Here is a 21,955-nt window from a genome sequence, read left to right as displayed (position 1 = left end):
AGTGCAACAGTAGGGAAAGCGTTGGATAGCGTAGGGGTAAAAATTACTATTCCCACTCCAGAGAGTGCAAGAGTAGGGAAAGCGTTGGATAGCATAGGGGTAAATTTTAATATCCCCACTCTAGTGAAAATAAATTAATATAAATCACATAATTATAAATTAATCAATTAATACAATTTAATTACCAATTAATCATTAATTAATTACCATTTAAAAAATAATTAACATTTATTTTAAATAAATACCAATTAATTATTTAACATGTTTAATTAATTATATTAAATTACTTCCCACCCTATTCCCCTATAAACCCACAACAAAAAATAAAATAATATTGTTCACATAATTATCAAACAATCAATTAATAAAAATGAATTATCAATTAACAATTAATTAATTATCAATTACAAATTAATTAACAATTAATTCAAATTAAATACCAATTAATTAATTAACATGTTTAATTAATTATAATTAAATTACTTCCCACCCTATTCCGCTATAAACCCACAACCCGCTACAGAATTAAATTACGCAAAAATTAAATAACATAAAATTAATTACTTACAATAAATTACAAATAAATATACACTTTTCACACATAAACTAACATATAAAACACTTTAAATATTATTAAAAAGTCGATATTTTTAATGAACTATATTATGTACTTCGATATTTTGACTGTCTATATTTTTGATTTCGATATTAAAGTACTTACCTTCAAAACGATATTTTGGATGTCTATATTCTGTCCAGTCGATATTTTGTCCATTCTATATTTTGGACTCGATATTTAGGTGACTCGATATTTTGGAATCAATATTTAGACCATTTACCCCGGGCACACACTCAATGCCATTTTTACCTTCAGCGACAGGATAAAATTCACCCACGTCACAGAACTCACCTCGATCTACTACGCCATCATTCGCTTCACCATCTCCGATGCCCAACATACCAACACCAAGAACCACAGAGCCACCCATTACAGCAGGGTCAAGGTAACCACAATAGACACAGGCCCTCAGCACCACTCGAAGTCTCAGCAGACCTTGACCAGGCCATCCAGAACTTCTCTGCTTGGATCACCATACGTGCCAACAGAGTCACCCCACTGAAAAAAGAAAAAGCCAACAAAACCACAAACCAAGCCAGCTGGTACACCTCAGAGCCCAACTGCTACCGACTTGAGAAGCTATGGCGCATCACTAAGGACCCCTCTGACATATCGCTCATAAAGCAACCCTCAGCAACTACCACCTGCGCATCAACACTGCAGTCAATCACATGTAGGAACTCTTCAAAATAGGCAAGGAATGTTCCAACTCGACAGCCACAGAGAACACCATCTACCCCTCCAAAGACCTCTGCGACCACCTCTTGGACCCCTTCCACAGCAAGATTGTCACTATCTACAACAACTTTGACACCTAACCCACTACTCTCAGCCTCAACAACCTCCCCCAACCAAGGAACACCAGCCGAATGATCACCACCTGGTCCCCGCACCTGGTACCCGCTCACCACTCAGACCACCACAATCATCATGTCGTCCTACCACTCCATGAAGCCCACCAATCCCTGCCCACACCATCTCTTCAACCTTGGAATCAACACAATCATCACAGAACTCACCACCACGCACCTCCATCTCCACAACAACCTTCCCGCAAGATGGAGACATGCAGAAGTCAGACCCCTCCTAAAGAAACCCTCTGCCACCCCCAGCGACTTCGAAAACTACCAACCGATCTCCCTGCTCCCCTACCCAGCCAAACTACTCGAGAAGTTAATCAACCAACAGCTCACCAATTACCTGGAACAAAACCACCTACTCAATGCCTCACAATCAGGATTCTGGGCCAACCACGGCACTAAGGCCGCTCTGATTGCTGCCATAGATGACATAAGAACTCTCCTCGACCAAATTGACCAAAAACTCCCTCCCTGTTGGACTTCAGAAAGAAACTCAAGACCCGGCTTTTCGACAGAGACACAGCACCCTCAGCGCCCAGATACCCCTAGGGGTGACAGTGCTGCACACTACAAATGCTATTTGCCTGATTTATCTATCAGAATGTTTATTTAATTGGCATTTTAGAACGCAAAAGAAATCCTGTAGACCATTTTGTTTTGCCCAACTTCGGGCATTCTTTTTTTTTCTTCTATCCTATATCTTTATTTTATGTTTAAGAAAATCTTTTTCAGAGTTTACCATATTCAAAGACATTACAAAAAATATAACTGGAAATTACAGTGAAAATTGGAAATAAGCATAATGGTGGTACAATAATAATGGGTTGGGTTAATTAACAACCATAGTTATCGAGTTTAAATGAAATCATGTAACAGACATTCTTGCAGTATGGACAGTAGTCTACCCTCCCACCCAAGGGGAAATAACAAGGGCGATAACATGGAAGTTAAGGTCCGAATTGCAACATCACAGGGTTTGTGCCTGCAAATGGGCTTTCTCAAAGTACAAAAGTTCTGTTATGAGTCAGGAAGTTCTTTCCTACTCGGAAAAGGGCGTTTCCAAAACCAAATAGGAGGGAGCGTGAAAAGATCGTCCCCTATCTATTTGGTGTTCTGGGAACTGATGTACCAAGCTTTGTGTGTTGTGGAGTGGTAAGTAGTACAGTTTGATTATGTGTTGTGCTGTTGAATTTTGAGGCACGATGTGGAACTGTATGCGGTGTGCATTGGATGTAGGTGGTGTGTTGTGTAATTGTGTTGTTGAGTTGCATTATGTGATTTGGTGTTAAATTATGGGGTGTGGATTGGAAATGTGTGAAGCTGAATGGTGTTGCATGGAACTGTGTGTATAGCTAAGCGTTTTTGGAGAGGGAAAACAACAAATAGGTAGGAGGTAAGCATCAGATCTGTGTGTTTAAAAAAAGGAAAGAGTTGGAGCATTAGAATTGTAAATGTAAATGTCTCTTACCTACATGTTATGGATTGGAGTGGATGTATATGGGTTGCATTGGACTTGTTAGTGGTGGTATTGTGTGGTGTGGATTTGTGTAATGGAATTATGTGGTTGGTATGGTGTGCAGTTGTAATATGTGGATTTGTGTGTTTTTGAGTGTCTTGGAATTATGTAGAGTGGGACTGTGTGTAATGGAGTGTAAGTATGTGGAATGGTATTTTATTTTTATTTATTTCTTTATTTATTTATTTTATCCTCATTCGCCTCTCACCCCAGCTAACTGGTGATCCACGAGTAGCCACTGTTGCTCACTTGGAGAGGTAGGATTTGCTTTAATTTGATTTGGGGTACTGCCCCAGCCCACTATTGCCCGCCTACCAGTGGCTCACATGCTTCCTACCTGTTGCTGACCTCTCGTTGTTAAGGAGAGGGTGGTCATACTCTCCCCTGATTCAGAGGGACAAAAGATTGTAGCAGGGTGCCCGCCTTAACTCACCGTAACCTGAAACACCCGTGATATCGGCAGAGTCTCACACAATCTGAGAGCTTCCCAAGAGGCTTAATCATAGGACAAAAAAAAGCAAAGAAAGATGGCAAAAAAAAGAAGGCAAAAGAAAAGGTGGTATAAAAAACATGATCTCAATAGATTGTCTAGACTGATGCCCAATTTATCAGGCAATTCCAAATGGCTCTCTTCTTGTTAGTTTTTTTTTCTTTTTTTTTTTTGTTATCTGGCCAGATCCATCTTAGATGTTTGGAAAAGTGAGGAAAGCCATTCAGAGTGCATAGGGGGCAGAGCCTCAGCCCATCTCTTATATATTTCTCGCCTGGCCAGCAATATAGCAAAAAACAGAAAGCCTCTATTAGGACCAGTTATTTCCTCTTGGATGCCAAAAATTATTAGGCTAAGTGTGAGGCATAGTGGGTATTCTAAAATGGATTTTATGGTAGCCCCCACTTTTTCCCAGTATTCCAAAATTTCAGGGCAAGTCCAAAACATATGTGTATCCGGGACTCTTTCCATGTTGCATTTTTTACATTTAGCTGGTGGGTCATTAGACATCTTAGAAAGTGTAGCCGGGGATAAATAGGCCCTGTGAGTAGTGAAATAATGATTTCTTCTCAGCCATGCTGGTTTCACCATTGAAAACAGAGTCCCATAGGAACTCTGCCACAGCTCAGCCCAATATAGCTCCGGGATTGATGCCCCCAAAAATTCCCCTGCTAATCTAAAATCCCCATCTATGGCCTCCACAATTGCCCAATAAAAAGATGACACCTCCTTTTTCCCCGTTAACTTTTTTAACAGGTGCTCTTCTAGGGCATTTCCCCGCCCTATCGATGTTTTTTGATTCTGGGACCAACTCTTTAATTGAAGGTATTTAAATCTAGACATACCTTCATCCAATTTCTCGTTAAGAGTTGCCCAAGGTAGGAAAGAGCCATCTTCGGTTAAATCACCGCATGTTAGTAGCCCTGCTGTTTTTAAAGGTACGGCCAACGCATCTTTTATGCAGCATGGTGTCCCTGGGCTATCCCACAATGGAGCTGATCTTGAAAAGTATTCAATGCACGTTACTGCTCTAAGTCTAGCCCATATTTGTGTAGCACCCCTTAAAATCTTCAGCCTTACTTTCTTAAAAAAAATTTGTTCCCATATTTAAAAAAAAAACCTTCATGCGGAAGCCCAGCCTGATTTAAAATGGCTTTAAACATCTTCCCTCTGACTGATAAATCTGGAGATTTCAGCAACATTCTCGAATGGGTCAATTGGAACACCCATGCATAATACTGAATGTCTGGTAATGCGAGACCACCCTTTTTCCTTCTGCACCGTAATTTTTTCCAGGAGATCCTGGTTGCTTTATACGCCCAGACAAATGAGTTGATTAATTGCTGAAATTTATCAATTATTGATTTGTCAAAATGTAGTGGAATGGTGTTAAAAAGAAATGTTGACCTTAGGGAGAATTGTAATTTTAATCAGATTTGCTCTACCTAAAATAGTTAAGGGAAAGTGAGCCCAAGATCTCATAAATTTTTGAGTTTCTTTTAGGGTGTTTAGGAGATTTACCTCAGCTATTTTGTCAATATTAGGTACAATTTTGACTCCCAGATACCTCATCTCATTTTTAGTGTGGTGTATTCCCTTTGGCAGCTTTCAGGTCATGATCTCGGTTTTATCTGTGTTAATCTCATAACCTCAGACTTGACCAAATTATTCGGCTATACTGATGACTGGAGGAAAGTATGACTCGAGATCTGACGAAAAGATAAGAATATTGTCTGCATAAAGGGCTACCTTCCGCTCCCATATACCACTGCTAAATGGTAAGGTAGCTATCTCCTCCCTGAGGAGCCGAGCAAACGGCTCGATGTACAAATCAAGAGGAGTGGAGTGAGGGGGCAGCCCTGTCTAGTTCCTCTCTTAATGCTGAAGGATTTAGTCAGCTTGCCATTTACCACCAACCTTGCCGAGGGGTCGTTATATATGAGGTTTATAGTTTGACGAAATTTTGGGCCAAAATTCAATTTCTCCTGCAACTGCACCTAGCCTATCGGCCAAAATCCTAGTAAAAACCTTGTAATCAGAATTGAGAAGTGAAATAGGTCTGTACAACCCACACTTCGTAGCTGGTTTACCCGGTTTTAAAATCAGGGTGATATTTGCCTCTCCCCACGAGGACGGTGGTTTAGACCCTTCTATCAAGATTTTATTAAAAACCATGGTCATGAAAGGTATTGTCTCCTTGCCCAGGGATTTATACACTTCGACCGGAAGGCCATCCGGCACTGCCGCCTTGCCTGTTTTACAGGCTAATAGAGCCTTCCTAACTTCCTGATGAGAAATGTCCTCCTCTAGTTTCTCTCGTTTGGTTAAAACCAAAACTGCAAATGGATCGGTTTTAACCAGTCCATTGCTGATGTAATATCTTCCCCATTATCCTCATCGTATAGTTCCTTAAAGAAGGTATGGAAAGCATCTCCGATCTCTTCTTCATTATTTGTTTTTGTATTTGCGTCATATATTTGTTTAATCAAATGACACACGTCTGATTTGGCCTTCCAGGCTAGCAATCTACTTGCCCCTCACCGTACTCAAAATCAGCAAGTTTGCTTACCTCCCACCTACTAGATATTCTGTCCTGAACTATACTATCTAGATTGGCTTTCAGAGAGTACAAACTTGCTATCAATGGTGGAATTCGATCTTGATCGGTTTCTTTAATGATCTTCTTTTCCACCTCCTTCATTTGTCTCAATAGATGAAATGTCCCCCCTACACTGCCTGTTTTTATACGACATCCTAGCTGTGACTAGACCCCTCAAAAAGGCTTTAAAGGTGTCCCAGATCACCATAGGGTCCACTGAGCTGATGTTGGTATTTAGGAAAAATGTAGTCTCCTGAGACAAGTAGCCAATTTCAGCCTCATCTAAAAGGAGTGTACGGTCAAATGACCAGACCGTTTGCTGAACCTTCCCTACCAGTTTCAAGTCCATCCAGATTGCCGCATGATCTGATAGATGAGGGGTCAAATAACAAATATCTTAGATGTTACCTCTAAGATCGTTGCTAATTAAAATGTAGTAGATCCTGGATTTGTGTCTATATTCTTTGTTATAGAAAGACACCCCACTTGGGTGCCCAACCTTTCCCTCCAGATATCGACCAACGCATTTTGCCTTATCATAGTTTTTAAATACGCTCTAGATTTAGATGGCAGATTAGTCCTACTATTTGAGGATTTATCCAATATAGGATCTAATACTATTTTGAAGTCCCCTGCAAAAATTAACGTATTGGCAGCCCCAACAAATTAGAAAAAATAATCTTCAAAGTTGAGGGGTCATCCTGATTTGGGCCTTAATACCTAACTATTGAGATGGGCATGCTTTCTACAGAAATATTAGCCATAACCCATCTACCACTAGCATCAGTCAGAACATTCAGAAGGCTAACTTCAGCTTCTTTCTTAATCAAAATGGCAAACCCCTAATGTTTGCCGATTGACCCGTGCAGAGACAGTGTTCTACCCACCTAAGTTTCCCACAAATTTTCATAATTTCTTCTCTAATAAGGTGGGTCTCTTGCAGGATAATTATATGTGCAGGTGAATCCTTCAAATACGGAAGATTTTTTTTCTCCTGCTCTTAACTCGGAGGCCATTTACGTTCCATGAAATGCAATGTAGCACTCTCATGGAGAATTAAAGGAACCGCACTTATACTTTACCCCGACCCGTAAGGTATTGGCACCAAACCAAGGACAGCATAAAATAAAACACCCTGAGGTTAAAAGTCGAAAGAGGATTTTATTTTTTTATTTTTTCCCTATCTGCTCCCCTACCCGTGCTACCCCCACACACCCCTTGCAACCCCCAACACCCCCAGGAGAACCCTTCCCCCATTTACATGGACAAGACCAGGTTCTGCCTGCCGGGAAGCCCTGCTCTGCCCCATTTTTACCTAAAATTGATGCTACCCTCTGCTAAGTAAATAAGCTTAAGTCTATAAGGATTTAATAATTCATCTTCCGCTAATGTGCCTAACAAGGTGAATTCACTAAAATGGTTTCTTAACCCCAATACTTCCAAGCGTCCTGCCCAAACTCCAACCAATAAATTGCTGTACCCCTTTTTATAGACCAGTACTTCCTAAGTTAATTTAAGCTTTTAAGTTCTCAAGAAGATCATCCGCCTCCTGTACTGTTCGCACATTATGCATCTTATTGTTATGCATAATTTTCAATTGGGCCGGGAATGTGAGTTGAACAGTTGCACCAAATTCCTTAAAGTCTTCCATTCTTCTCCCCAGTTCCCACTGACGATCTAGAGTAACTTGTGAGACTCCCCCTGTCTCACCACATCCTGGACTTGAGGAAGAACTTTGAAGTATGACCTCAAGGAAGGGGTTATTCTCACTTTAGGATCCGTGGGATGATCTTTTTTCCTTATATTTATTATGCCCTTCCCCTTATATACCCTATAAAAAGAGAGGCTGGCTTCAGTGTCTCCAACAGACTTCCCACCGAGTGTTTCCTCACTTTGCGAGGGTGCCTTAATTTATTAGTAAGCACAGCTCACCCCAGGCTCCTGTGCTACCTGTACCTCCTGTATCCCGAGCACACGCGCTCCCAGGCCTTTCTTACTCTTTTTACTTGACCTAGCCTTTGGGTTTATTTAAGGGTCTTTGTTGTTTTACCCGTATTCTCCAATTCAACTTTTTTGGCATTCGGCGGACTATTACTGCTTTGGGCTGGTTTGTTTAATACAAATGCCCCCTTCCGTCTCTAGCAATATCGTGCAGGCGCCAGAGATTTACCGATTTGAGGCCCTTTGTTGTTATCGCCTCTCAGTACTTTTACCAGCTTGGTTGCTTCTCCTGTAACAGTACCTTCAATTCCTGTGGGCCAAACAGCAGACCGATGCGGGCTCTCGCTGCCACCTCTCTCCGCTGTAGCTGGCACCCTGACCTCCAGTCTTCCCGATGCCTCAGACACAGTTTCCAGCATCTCCAGCGTGTGTGTGCAGTAGATGCAGTGGCTCCCGCCGCGCCTCCGATGCTGACTCTGCCTGCTCCGCACCCGGATGTGCCTCGGGAAGGGCCGCAGCGCAGCAGCCAACAAGCCGCAAACCTCCACCCCCTCCTCAACATAGAAGCGGCCACAAGACAACGCGGGAGGTCCGCCGATGCGGCCAAACACATCCCCAGGACTGCAAATCGAGCAAGGTAACTAAACTAACAGTATCACATTAAGACGAGTTTTTGCCATAAGTGTACTGCCCGTATTCCGCCCGTTTTCAGCGCGGTTGTAGCAAGTGTTTACGAGATTTTAGTGAGGCATTGCAGCAGTATTCCTGGCACAGCAAGCGTCCGCTTAACTCACGGCTGCCATGTTCTCCTCGATGATCTGCAGAAAACCCCGTGGAATGGTATTTTGTGTTGTGGTGTGTTATGTAGTGGAGGTTAAAGAAGACATTATGTACAATTGATGACTCTATTAAAAAAAAGAATGAACAAAAAATGTCTTCTAGGTTTTTTGTCCTTGCAATGCTGGCAACCTCTCCTGCCTGTTTTAATGCTTGCTTGTTATAGCTTTTTTTGTTATGTTTTGTTAGCTTTGTTTGTTATAGGTTTTTTGTTATGAGTGGAGGGACATAATAAATAGGAGGGTGGAGATAAAGAAATTGTACCTGAATTACAACACAAGAAGTGAACAGACACTAGGAAAGAATCAACAGATGCCAGATTCTGAGATGGTGCGGAGTAATGCTGAATTGGTGTGCTGTTGCACTTGTGATGCTTAGGTGATGCTGAATGATACTCAGGTGCTGCGGAGTGATGCTGAGGTAGTGGTGTGCTGGTGTGGACGTGATACTGGGTGTTACTGAGGTGGTGCTGAGTGATGCTGAGGTGGTGCTGAGTGATGCTGAGGTGGTGGTGAGTGACGCTGTGGCGCTGAGTCATGCTGAGGTGATGGGGTGCTGAGTGATGCTGAGTTGGTACTGTGTTGAGGTGATGCTCTGCTGATGCATGGGTGCTAAGTTGCTGCTAAGGTAGGACTGGGTTGGTGGTGGTTCACTAATGCGGAAATGGTGATGTGCTGTTGTTTATGTTGTGCTGTGCTGGTGCTGAGGTGGTGCTGCGCTTATGCTGAGTTGGTGGTGAACTGATGAGGAGGTGATGCTGAGGTGATGATGAGATGATGCTGAGGTGATGGTTCTTGCTAAGGTGGTGGTGCTAAACTGGTATTCAAGTGATACTGAGCTGGTTCTCAAGTGGTGCTGAAGGATGTTGAGTTGGTGCTGTGCTGTGGTGATGCTGCCCTTATGTTGAAGCAGTGCTGCATTGGTGCTGCTGAGGTGGGGCTGCCTTGGTGCTGAGGTGGTGCTGAGCTGGATGTGGAGATGGTGCTGTGCTAATGCTGAGGTGGTGCAGCACTGATACTGAGCCATGCTGAGGTGGAATAGAATCATGCTGAGGTGGTGCTGCACACTGGTGCTCAGGTGGTGCTGAGCTGGTACTCAGTTGGTGATAAGTGATGCTGAGGTGGTGCTGGGCTGAGGTGGTGGAGCACTGATGTCGATATGGTGCTGTGTGAACGCGGTGGTGGTGCTGAGATGGTGCTGCCCTAACGCTGAGTTGGTGGTGCACTGATGCGGAGGTTGTGCTGTGTTGATGCTGATGTGGTACTGAGTGATACTGAGGTGGTGCTGAGTGCTGCTGAGGTGGTGCTGAGTGATGCTGTGGTGGTGCTGAGTGATGATGAGTTGGTGCTGTGTTGAGGTGATGCTGTGCTGTGCTGTGCTGGTGCGGAGGTGGTGTTGCGCTGATGCTGAGGTGGTGCTGCATGGCTCCTGAGTTGCTGCTTAGGTGAGGCTGCACTGGTGGTGGTGCACTGATGTGGAGATTGTGCAGTGCTAATGCTGAGATGGTGCAATGCTGATGTGGTGCTGCGCTGGTGCTGAGTTGGTGGTGCATTGAGGAAGTAGTGTTGTGCTGATACTTAGATAGTGCTGTGCTGATGCGTAGGTGGTTCAGCACTGGTGCTGAGGTGGTGCTGCACTGATGAGGAGGTAGTGCTGTGCTGGGATGGGGCTATGCTGATGCTGAGGTGGTGGTGTTCAGGTGGTGCTGTGCTAGTGCGGAGCTGTGCTGAGATGGGGCAATGCTGATGCTGAGGTGGTGGTGTTCAGGTGGTGCTGAGCTAGTGCCGAGATGGTGCTGCGCTGGTGCTGCACTGATGCTGAGGTGGTGCTGCACTGATACTTGGTTGTTGCTGCACTGGTGGTGGCTCTCTGATGTGGAGGTGGTGCTGTGCTGTGGTGGTGCTGAGTGATGCTGTGTTGGTGCCAAGTGATGCTGCAGTGGTTCTGAGGTGCTGCTCAAATGGTGCTTAGTGATGTTGAGTTGGTGCTGTGCTGAGGTGGTGGGGCTCTGATGCTGAAGTGGTGCTACATTGGTGCTGAGTCGCTACTGAGGTGGGGCTGTATTGATAGTAGTGCACTGATGCTGAGATAGTACTGTGCTAAAGTTGAGATGGTGCAGTGCTATTAAGGTGGTGCTGCGCTGGAGCTGAGGTGGTGCTGCGCTGACACTGAGTTGGTGCTCCACTGGTGGTGGTGCACTGATGAGGAGGTGGTGCTGTGCTGATGCTGAGGTGGTACTGAGGTGATGTTGAGGTAAGGCTGAATGATGCGGATTTCCTCACCACCACCACCCTTTAACAATGTTCCTTAAGGCTCCATAACCACTAACATTCAGGTGCATTTAATTAGTTATCTCATAGTAGAGTAGGATGTCAGAGCACTTTGCATCACATACAAATTACACAGAGACAATCAATCATATGTGTATAAATTAGCATAAAGGAAATGTTACATAAACAGATGACTACGGGGTGTAAGAGTCACAAGTCATGCATATTGGTAGGCATCATTGCTAAAGAGTGCTTGGGCCCCAGAAGCACACCATAGTTGGGGGTTCTCTAAAATAAAAAATAAACGATTTCTACCCAGATTAACCCTTTTTGTAACATATCTGCTCTTATCCATACTTTGCAGTGCATGCAGTTCTTTGATGACAGTTATAAATTCACTGTTCTATGTTGGGATTTTAGCTTATAAGCTGCAAATAACAGAAAAGCAGTAACCCGCTGATCTATTAACATTGCATGTACTTTCTAATCTGTATGGTACACTTTATTTGCAGTTGGCATATTAACCTCTGCGCTACCTTGAGATGAGTCCAAACTTCTTCCACAAGACAACTCCACAAGAACATTAATCACCAGAGTTATCTTGACATTTTTATTGTCTGGAAATTGCTAGAGGCCAAGAACCTGTCAGCAAGTGCTTATAAATGCAAAATAAACTCGAAAACATTGCCCCTCTGCAGTCTGTTTGCAGTGCAATCGCACCACCCTTGTGCCTGCCCGGTGTTCTTGTTCTGCATTTATTTAATGTAGTACATTCAAATGCACATTTTACAGGCGACAATTCTTCCAGAAGGAAGCATTTTGGCCTCAGCACTTAACCGATGGATGAGGAGAGACTTTGAACTACTCAGCCATCAGCCAAGCACAGGTCCTGGAGGGAGGAAAGAGCATGATATTGTACTAAGTCCCTGCTCCTTGAAGGAAAATGGAGGGACAAAGAGACAGGACTGGCCACTAGTAAGCAATGATTTTTAAAGGACATTGTAACAAACAAATGAGAAGCATGGAATTGTATTTAGCTCAGAAATATAGGTATTCTAAAATATACAAGAGGTTGTACGCTTACGCTCGACCTAAAAATGGTCCATGGATGGAAGAGTGGATGTAAGGGTAAAAGGATGCATGCATAAATGTCTTATTACTTACCGGTAATCTTCATTACCCCGATTAGGGTCCTCTCCGTCCCAGTCCTAACAACGTGAGGCAGTCCTGCCTCCACCCAGCCAATCACAACGCCAGTATTTCCATAGTACATAAGCCCCGCCCACCTACCGCCATGCCTGTTATCAACAAGACTCCGACACAAACACAGCGGGAGGGTGGGAGGGAAGAGAACTGGGACGGGGAGGACCTTAATCAGGGTAATGAAGATTACCGGTAAGTAATAAGACATTACCCCCTCATGGGTCCTCCCCGTCCCAGTCCTAACAACGTGAGGAACTCACAAGCAGAGAACCAATAAAGAAAACACGCAGGACACCAGGGATCCATGCAGAGTACAAAACTTTAATCAATAAAAGATCAATGAACAACAGCGTTCAAGACGCCAACAGCAAAACTGTCAGCAGAGGCATGTAAAACATCAAGCCGATAATGTCGCACAAATGTGTGATGAGACTGCCAGGTGGCTGCCCTACAAATCTCCTGGATAGAGACCCCCGCCGCCTCAGCCCAGGAAGCAGACACAGAACGCGTTGACCGACCCTGTACATGAGACGGAGGAGGCAAATCCAAAGGCTTGTAAGATTGACAGACCGCCAAACGGACCCACCGACTGATCGTGGAAGTGGAAACCTTCTTCCCTTTAGCCACACCCTCACAGGAGACAAACAGGAGAAGAACTCCGGAACCCCAGGGAACGTTGGACGTAAATCTGGAGAGCCCTGCGAACATCCATGAAGGGGGAACAAGGGAATCCCCCTCAGCAGGCAAATCAGGAAAAATCACCTCCTGCTGCAAATGAAAACTCGAAGAAACCTTAGGCAGAAAAGCCGGATCAAGCCGCAAAACGACCCAATCCGGGAGGAACTGCAAATAGGGAAACGAAACGAGCAAGGCACCCAACTCGCCCAACCTGCGAGCGGAGGTAATAGCCAACAGGAAAGCCACCTTAGCGGACAGCCACAACAAATCCGCCTCCATCAAAGGCTCAAAAGGGGGCAACTGTAGACCACGCAAAACAGTAGGCAAATCCCAAGAAGGAATGAGAACAGGAGAAACCGGCCGACGAAGCCGAAAGCTCCGATGAAGCCGACTAACCAATGGGGCAACACCCTCCAAGGAGGCCGCAGGACCCCGACAAGCACGAACCGCTGCACACTGAGTAGACAACGTGGAAGGGGAAAGGCCTTTCAAAAAACCATCCTGCAGAAACTCCAACACAGAAGTAGGAACACCCAGAACAGGATCCACCCCATGAGAAGAACACCAAGAAACAAAAGAACCCCAATGGCGGCCGTAGCATTTAAGGGTCGAAGGGCGGCGAGACAACTGGATGTCACAAGCCACCACCGACGAACAACCCAAAGACTCCAAAGTCAACCGCTCAAGAGCCAAGCCGTCAGCTGCAAAAGACGAAGACAAGGCAGAGACAGGAGTGGAAACTGAAGAGGAGATGGACACAAAGGAAGCCGGACAAACCGATCCTCCGCCAGCTTCAGCAGGAGAGGAAACCAAATGCGGCGAGGCCAAAAAGGACCAATCAACAGGACCAAAACCTTCTCCCTCCGAATCTTTTGCAGCACCCTCGGGAGGAGGGGAATGGGAGGGAATGCATACAGAAGACCCGAAGGCCAGGGAATCGAAAGAGCATCCACCGCCCAAGCCTGAGGACACAGCACCTCCGAACAAAACCGGGGCAGGAGAGAGTTGTGAGGGGATGCAAAAAGATCGATCCAAGGAGTCCCGAACCGAAGGCAAAGGGACAGGAACAGAGGAAGAGAGAGATGGTACAGAACAGAAGATGGAAAGTCGCGGCTCAAAGCGTCTGCATGAAAATTCAACCGTCCCGGAATGTACACCGTCCTCAAGGCCAACAGATGAGATTCCGCCCAAGCACAAATCATGGAGGCCAACATGTTCAGAGACGCACACCTGGTCCCCCCCTTACGGTTCAAGTAACAACGAGCCACCTAGTTGTCGGTACGAACCAACAGATTCGCCCCAAGGAGAGGAACCTGAAAGAACTGCACCCCTGAGACCACCGACCCTTGGCTTCCAAGGACCCCAATGTGGCCCCCCCAAACCCAGAGACTGGCATCCGTCGTCAACAAAAGGGGAGGAGGAAGACAAAACCGCACCCCCTTCTCCAGGTTGGGAGTGCAAAGCCACCAGTCCAAGTCCTGAATCAGAGCAGGAAAGAGAGGAATTAGAGTCTCGTAATCCGCCCAGGAGGGGTCCCACCGAGCTAACAGATGAGTCACCAAGGGCTTGAGATGGAGGCGAGCCCAAGGAACCACAGCAGTGGTCGCAGCCATCAACCCCTGGACCCGCAACCAAACACGAGCTGGGGCAGAGAGACGACTCAACAGATCCCGCAGCAGAGTCTGTAAGGAAAGGATCTGAACAGGAGGGAGAAACACCGCCCCCAGAGAGGTGTCGAACAGGCCCCCGATGAACTGAAGTCTCTGAACAGGATCCAGATGAGACTTGGGCAAATTCACCTTGAACCCCAGCTCCCGAAACAGGGACAACGTAGCCTCCACCGCCAGAAGAGCCTGAGGGAAAGAGGAAGCAGAGACCAAACAATCATCAATATAGGGAAACACGGAGAAACCCTGATGTTGCAAAACCCCCACAGCAGGAGCCAAAACCTTGGTAAAAGTCCTGGGAGCAGTGGAGAGGCCAAACGGCAGAACCCGAAACTGGAAATGCATCCCCTGGACCACAAACCTCAGGAACCGCTGACTGGCAGGATGGACTGGAACGTGAAAATAGGTGTCCTCCAAGTCCAGGGAAGCCAAAAAATCTCCCTCCTGGATGAGGGGAATGACGGACTGCAATGTGACCATCCGAAAATGATCCAACCGCACCAACTTGTTCAGGGAACGGAGATTCAATATGGGGCGGAAGCAACCATCGGGCTTTGGAACCAGAAACAGATGGGAATAGAACCCCAGGCCCACTTTCTCCACTGGAACCGGCACCACCGCCCCTTTCTGGAACAACATGGTGACGCCGGACAACATGGCAGACCGCCGCACGGGGTCTCTTGACAACGGGGTAACCAGAAGACAATCCAGAGGGGGAGGGAATCCGGTAACCCCACCTGATCATATCCAAGACCCATTGATCGGAGATCAGAGATGACCAACGGTCCAGAAACAAATGGAGACGAGCCCCCACAGTGGCATAGTCACTTTTGTCCAGCACCAGAGGGAGGCTGCGGCAGCTGCTGCTGCTGTTGCTGCTGAGGCCGGGATTTATAATGGAACGCGGCCCCCCGACCACGGGCCCGACCACGAAAGGGCTGAGAGGACAAAACCCCCTGAAACCCCTGCTTCTGGAAAAAAGACCTTTTCTTAGGAGCAGGCTGAAAAGGCTTCAACAACTTCTTCTCCTCCGCAGAGCGCTGCACTATCGAATTCAAGGCATCCCCAAAGAGACGAGGACCCTCAAAAGGCAGTTTATGGACCAAAGACTTCTGAGCAGCATCAAGACGCCATGGCTTTGTCCACAGAGACCTCCTCCCAGCTACCGCCACGCCAGCAGCCGAGGAGAAAGCCCACAAGGAATCAAAAGTGACATCTGACAGGAATTGCGCCAAAACCTCCATTTGAGCAAACACAGGAGTAGGGTCCCCATGATCCTGAAGACAGTCAAACAGCCTCTCGAAATCCTTGAGCAGGACCTGTGACGCATAGGCCGCATAAGTGCTAGCACGCACCCCAAAGTGAGAAGCGGCGTAAGAACGCTTGAGAGTAGATTCCACCTTACGCTCCACCAGATCAGACAGGGAAGCCTCCTCCTAAGATAAAGAGGAAGAGGAGGAAGCCATAGAAGACAAAAGAGAATTAACCTTCGGAATCACAGGAAACTGGGAATCAAAGTCCGCCAGGCGATATCGCTTCCCCAGGAAACGCAGAATACCCTGCTTATCCACCTCCAGCCACTCTTTCGTGAGGATATCCTTCAGGACATCATGGAAGGGAAGGTCATCCACCACAGAGGAACCATACTGTGCGTAAAACCCATCTTCAGTCAGGGATTTAGGGTCAAACTCAAGCACCTCTCGAATATGCACCAGCATGTCCGAAAACACCTTTTTTTTTGCAGAGTTTTATATAGTGCGAACTAGACCCGAACCGAATCCGGTATCAGAGCGCTTTACATAGCACCAGTTACGTTACATGAGGACAGACACACATTCATTTTAGGCACGGGAGATTAAGTGATTTGCCCAGAATCACAGGAGGTTTTGGCGTCGTTACCGAGACTCGAACCCAGATCCCCAGGTCCGAGGTCGAGCGCCCTAGCCGTTAGGCCAACTCCTCGCCCCTGGATGTACTTTCCCTTTGGGGAATTGTCCAGTTCTTCCTCATCATCCTTAGCCCACTTAGCCGCAGGCTCCAGCAGCGCAGACTGGACCGCAGAATCAATCAAGTCCCGTAATCAGCCCTAGAAATCTGCAAGACGTCGTCCTCCTGCAGATCCTGAATATTATGCAGCTTGGAAACAGCCTTAGCCGGCACAGGAGAAGAAGCCCCCTCACTCATGGTGAAATAAACCAGAAGTAACCAAACAGGAAATCACCAAAACAAAGGAAGTGCCCAGCAACCTCCAATAAATACTGCCCCCAATCAACCAATCACGCAAAGGTGTGTAGAAGAATGAAATAAAAAGAGGGCAGCCCTGACGTCTCCACCCACAGCCACAGGTCAAAAGAGAATGGCCGCGGGGGCCGGACGCTGCGATAGTGCAGCAGCGCCGGAACGACCCGAGGCCAGGACACCACCATCAAAACTCCCCGCCCCAGCCCAGCACATGAGCGGGGAGGGCACCTGACCCCAGAACAGGAGCCCGGCCGACCGGAAACCGGAGCGGCCGAGCCGTGCATTACAAGAAACATAACAGAATTAATTAAACACACAAGAAAAACTCACGGAACCGCCACCAAAGGAAACTGGATCCAGGGACCGGAACCGGGAGCACCAGCGTTCCGACAGCCGTCGGAGCAGAAATAAAACAGGCATGGCGGTGGGTGGGCGGGACTTATGTACTATGGAAATACTGGCGTTGTGATTGGCTGGGTGGAGGCAGGACTGCCTCACCTTGTTAGGACTGGGACGGGGAGGACCCATGAGGAGGTAATGGGTGGAAGAGTGAAAATTCTCTTCAAGGGAGGGTAAGGCTTATTTGCTTTACTCAAATGGTGCAATTAGACGTATGAAAGAAAGAGGGGCTATTTTACTTTTTAACTATTCCCTTGCAGACAAGGGTGAAAACTATGTCAGGTCAGGATGTAAACTGTTATTGTTGCTAGCCTTCAAAGCAGTACTGGATTCTTTCATAAAGATGCAACCAGTTCGGTAAGTGAACTAGAACTAAAAAAAGTGCTAGCTTTTGTATGTGCACCGTCTTTGTGAGTTGGATAATGTATGTAGGCTATTTTGAAAGGTGCTTGTTTTCAGGCAAACATATATAACGGGATTATGATCAATATTTTACCTTTTGTTAACTCTGTGTCCTCTTTGTAACTCGCTGCTTTTACAGACGTATTTTCAGGATCTGTCCTCACTCTGGAGTTTGAGGACATCTGGGCTGAGGAGAAATGACCTGCAGCAGTACTCTGTACCACAAAATCTTTACCATTCCTCATTTCAGGAACACAAATATCAGTCACGTTCGCTGCTATGTTAACGTAGGTTTGCCTATTGCGAGCACAAGCACTGGCTAACCGACCATCTGCAAAATAAGAAAAAAATATGACACTTCCAGCAATAATAAACACAACACATCGACGCATGGAACATATGTTACACTGTCATGCACAGTCTTTATTATTAGGAATTACAAAAATCAACACAAATGTGATTATCTGAGCGCTGCACAAGATGGTTTTAAAAAGATTAAGCATGTTAATACACCACCGTGCTATCTGTGAAAGCACCTGGATATAGACTTATTACTCATGCACGTGTGAGGATGGAATAATGGAAACAATTTCAATTAGCTGATAGAATATAATGTTTGTGGAACTTGTGTTACCAAAGTATAAACAGTTCCAAATGATGTGTCATATAATTGTTTAACATCACAAAAATAAGAATTAGTAATGTAATAGACTTGATCTTTCCAACTTGACTCTCCAATACCTGGCCATCGGCAAAGACTCATCCATTGTAAGTCTACACTACTTTGTTCACAAGCACACGAAGTAGGGCTGTACCCAGCTCATCCTTGTATATACGGGGTTGTGCCCAGCTCATCATGGTATGTACAGAGCTGTGCCCAGCTCGTCATGGAACACAGGGCTGTACCAAGCTCATCGTGGTAAATACGGGGCTGTGCCCAGCTCATCATGATATACACAGGGTTGTGCCCAGCTCATCCTGATATACACAGATTCATGCCTAGCTCATCATTGTGCACAGGGCTGAGCCCAGCTCATCATGGTATGTACGAGGTTATGCCCAGCTCATCATGGTATATACAGGGTTGTTCCCAGATCATCATGATATACACGGGGTTGTGCCCAGCATATCATGGTACCCAGGGCTGTGTCCAGCTCATCATGGTATATAATACTCATCACTAGGCATGGTCCTAACTCTTGGTCCATCTTTACCCCCCAAACCTTTCCAAAAATGGCAAGAAAAACTTTAAACACAAACTCCTAATTTGCCACAACGAAGCCTTATTTTCTGACAACTACCTCAGCCTAACCACCATCATAAAAACTAACTACATCTTCTACTCCAAACGCCCCTCTAAATGGAAGGGTATCTTTCTCCACCACCTTCCTATCACAAACTAATGCAAAATCCCTTAATGGGCCTCAAACTATCCACCACTCTTACCCCCACATTTCCTGGCAAAATCAACATCCCTATTTTTAAATATGGAAATATCCTTATACAAGCCTCCGAAAATCACCTCACCATTTTTGAACACCACTTCAGCCCCTTATCCCAATACTTACTACCTACACTTACCTCTAACCTCTCATCCTCCCAAACGCAGGATGCCTTTTCGTCCCCTAAACCCCTCAACTGCATGCTGGTTAACTGCCGATCTGCAGCCTGTCATGCAACAGAAATCGCTGAAACTATCCTCAGTGAAGGCATTGACATCGCCTTTCTCTGACGGAAACCTGGCTCAATGCCCACTCATTCATCAATCCTTGACATGCTCTCTCCCCCTGGTTACTCCGTCCTCAGAAAAGACAGGCTTGATAAAATTGGAGGGGGCCTCGCCATAATCTATAAAGAAGAACTACAACTCTTACCCGTCCAGCACTCTGACCTTACTACTTTTGAATACCTTGGTGCTGAACTTATAGTCCAGGGAACCTCACCTATTTGCCTACATAACATCTACCATCCCCCTGGTGACCCTCTCTCCTTTGTGGAGTAATTGTCCGATCTTCTTACCCAATCATCGATTTCCAATTATAGAAACCTCTTCCTCGGAGACTTTAACCTCCACTGGAACAAAACTGACGATCCCTTGGTTAAACTCATCAATGACTTACTTGATATCAGTGGCTTGAAGCAACTCTGCCATTCTCCAACACACTCCAAAGGTGCCACTCTTGACGCTATTATCACTAGCAAGGAACTGGCTTCTCTTTCCCACATCATCCCCATTGACTGGTCCAACCACCACCTCATCCTCTTCACGATCAACAGCTTTGAGCCCCCCCCCCCCATCCACGAATACCATCAAACAAAAGATGTTGACCAGAAATCTTCACCTTATTCTTCTGGGCGAACTGGAGACAAAGATTAAAGCACATCTACGGCTTACTCCTCTCTCCCAAAGTGCTAGTGACCTTAGAGAACATTACAACAAATCCATCGTTGAAGTCCTTCACCAAATTGCCCCACCCAAATTAAAACTGCAAAAATGTAAGCCCTCCAAATCCTGGTTCAATACTGACCTCACCTTAGGCAGACTGAATGCACATGGAGGCAACAGACTTCCCCCTCAAATCTTGTCCTCCTCAGAGCCGCAAGGGCCAACTTTAATGAAACACATCTTTAATGAAAAGACGTCCTTCTTCCGTTCACAACTTGACCGGGCAAGAAACCGACCTAGGGAACAATTTAGCATTGTCAGAAACTAAACTGCCTCAGCCCCCCTCAAACTATTGGCTACGGTTGAGAGATGTGAAGAAATTGCTAGCTTCTTCTCAGATAAAATCACTATGATTGTCCAATCCTTCATCTTAACTCCCCTCCCGCATAGCCAACCACCCCTCCTTAACATTCCCTCTAAGTCTCCATCCACCCCTACCCCTCCCTCGGTCTCTTCCTAACTCCCCCCTGTTGTCACCCCTTCTGAACCCTACTACTCCATCCCCCAGCTAAAAAAACAATGCATCCTGGAATAACTATCGCCTAGTTTCAGAACGGGATGTCCTCAAAATCAACCTTAAACCATCCTCGCATACCAGAGATCCCCTCCCTACCCATCTTGTACAAGACCCAAAACACATAATCGCCCCATATTGGACCACTATCATCAACTCCTCCCTAGCCACCGGCCGTGTCTCTGCTTACCTCAAACTAGGACAAATTATCCCCACCATCAAAAACGCTACAGCTGACCCCAATTACTTAAATAATCTGTGCCCTATTTCTAACCTTCCTTTCCTAACTAAGGCCCTGGAAAAATGCCCCCTGCTCCAGTTGGACAAACACATCAACTCATTCAACGTCTTGAATGCATTACAATCGAAAGGGCTGCAGCTCTGAAACAGCCATGCACAATACTATTGATGACATCCACCACTCCATAAACAAGGGCGAATCCTCCCTTTTCATCCTTCTTGACCTCTCTGCTGCTTTTGATACTGTTAACCATGCTGCCTTACTCAATATTCTCAAAGACCGTTTTGGCTTCAATGGTGCTGTTCTCAAATGGTTCACCTCCTTTTTCCAACATAGAACCCAACAAATTAAAGTCAGCAATTGCCTTTGTAAACCTCTGACAATCACCTTGGGCCCCCAGGGCTCTATTCTCTCTCCCACTCTATTCAACCTCTTCATGGAACCCCTCACCATTATTCTTAAGCAAGCGAAAATCAGGTACCACCTCTATGCTGATGACACCCAACTTTACTTTAAGATCAAATCCCATGTCGATGTTTTACACCTCAAGGATGCCTTGACTAAGATTACATTTTGGTTCCATCACAAACACCTCAAACTCAACCCTAAAAAAACAGAAATCATTCTATTCTCTACTAAAAACAACTTGCTCCCTATTTGACACTGGATCTCTGACATCAAAGCTCTCAACTGCTCTCCATCTCTAACTCAGTCAAATCCCTCGGCATCAGCGTCGACCAGAGCCTCAGTCTTACTTCCCACATAAACAATTTGGCCAAAGGTGCTCTCTTCACACTCCACCATCTCAAAAAAATTAAACCCTTTATTCCTGCTGATTACTTTAATCAGTGGTGCAATCATTTGTCCTATCTAGATTCGACTATGATAATGCCACTCTCTCTGGAACTCCTAAAGTCCACCTAGCCCCTATCAAATCCATTCTTAACCTTGCTGCCAGGCTTATTACTGACTGTAAGCAGTTTGATCACATCTCCCCCATTCTCAAAGACCTTAAATGGCTTCCTATTGAAG

General features: G+C 45.8%; 1 protein-coding gene across 3 annotated transcripts in view; it reads right to left on the bottom strand.

The window, feature by feature from the left end:
- LRRC49 (leucine rich repeat containing 49) overlaps nucleotides 1-21,955 on the bottom strand; it is a 1,030,711-nt gene that overhangs the window by 792,252 nt on the left and 216,504 nt on the right. For all 3 annotated transcript variants that reach the window (XM_078684608.1, XM_078684609.1, XM_078684610.1), the window contains one exon: nucleotides 17,817-18,053. In XM_078684608.1, coding sequence (XP_078540734.1) covers nucleotides 17,817-18,053 — 237 coding nt within the window. The remainder of the gene's footprint in view (nucleotides 1-17,816; nucleotides 18,054-21,955) is intronic.

The sequence above is a fragment of the Lissotriton helveticus genome, chromosome 3_2 (genome assembly GCF_964261635.1).
Source record: "Lissotriton helveticus chromosome 3_2, aLisHel1.1, whole genome shotgun sequence".
Classification (NCBI taxonomy): Eukaryota; Metazoa; Chordata; class Amphibia; order Caudata; family Salamandridae; genus Lissotriton; species Lissotriton helveticus.
Note: the sequence above shows the minus strand (reverse complement) of the source record. Positions and strands in the feature narration are given on the sequence as shown.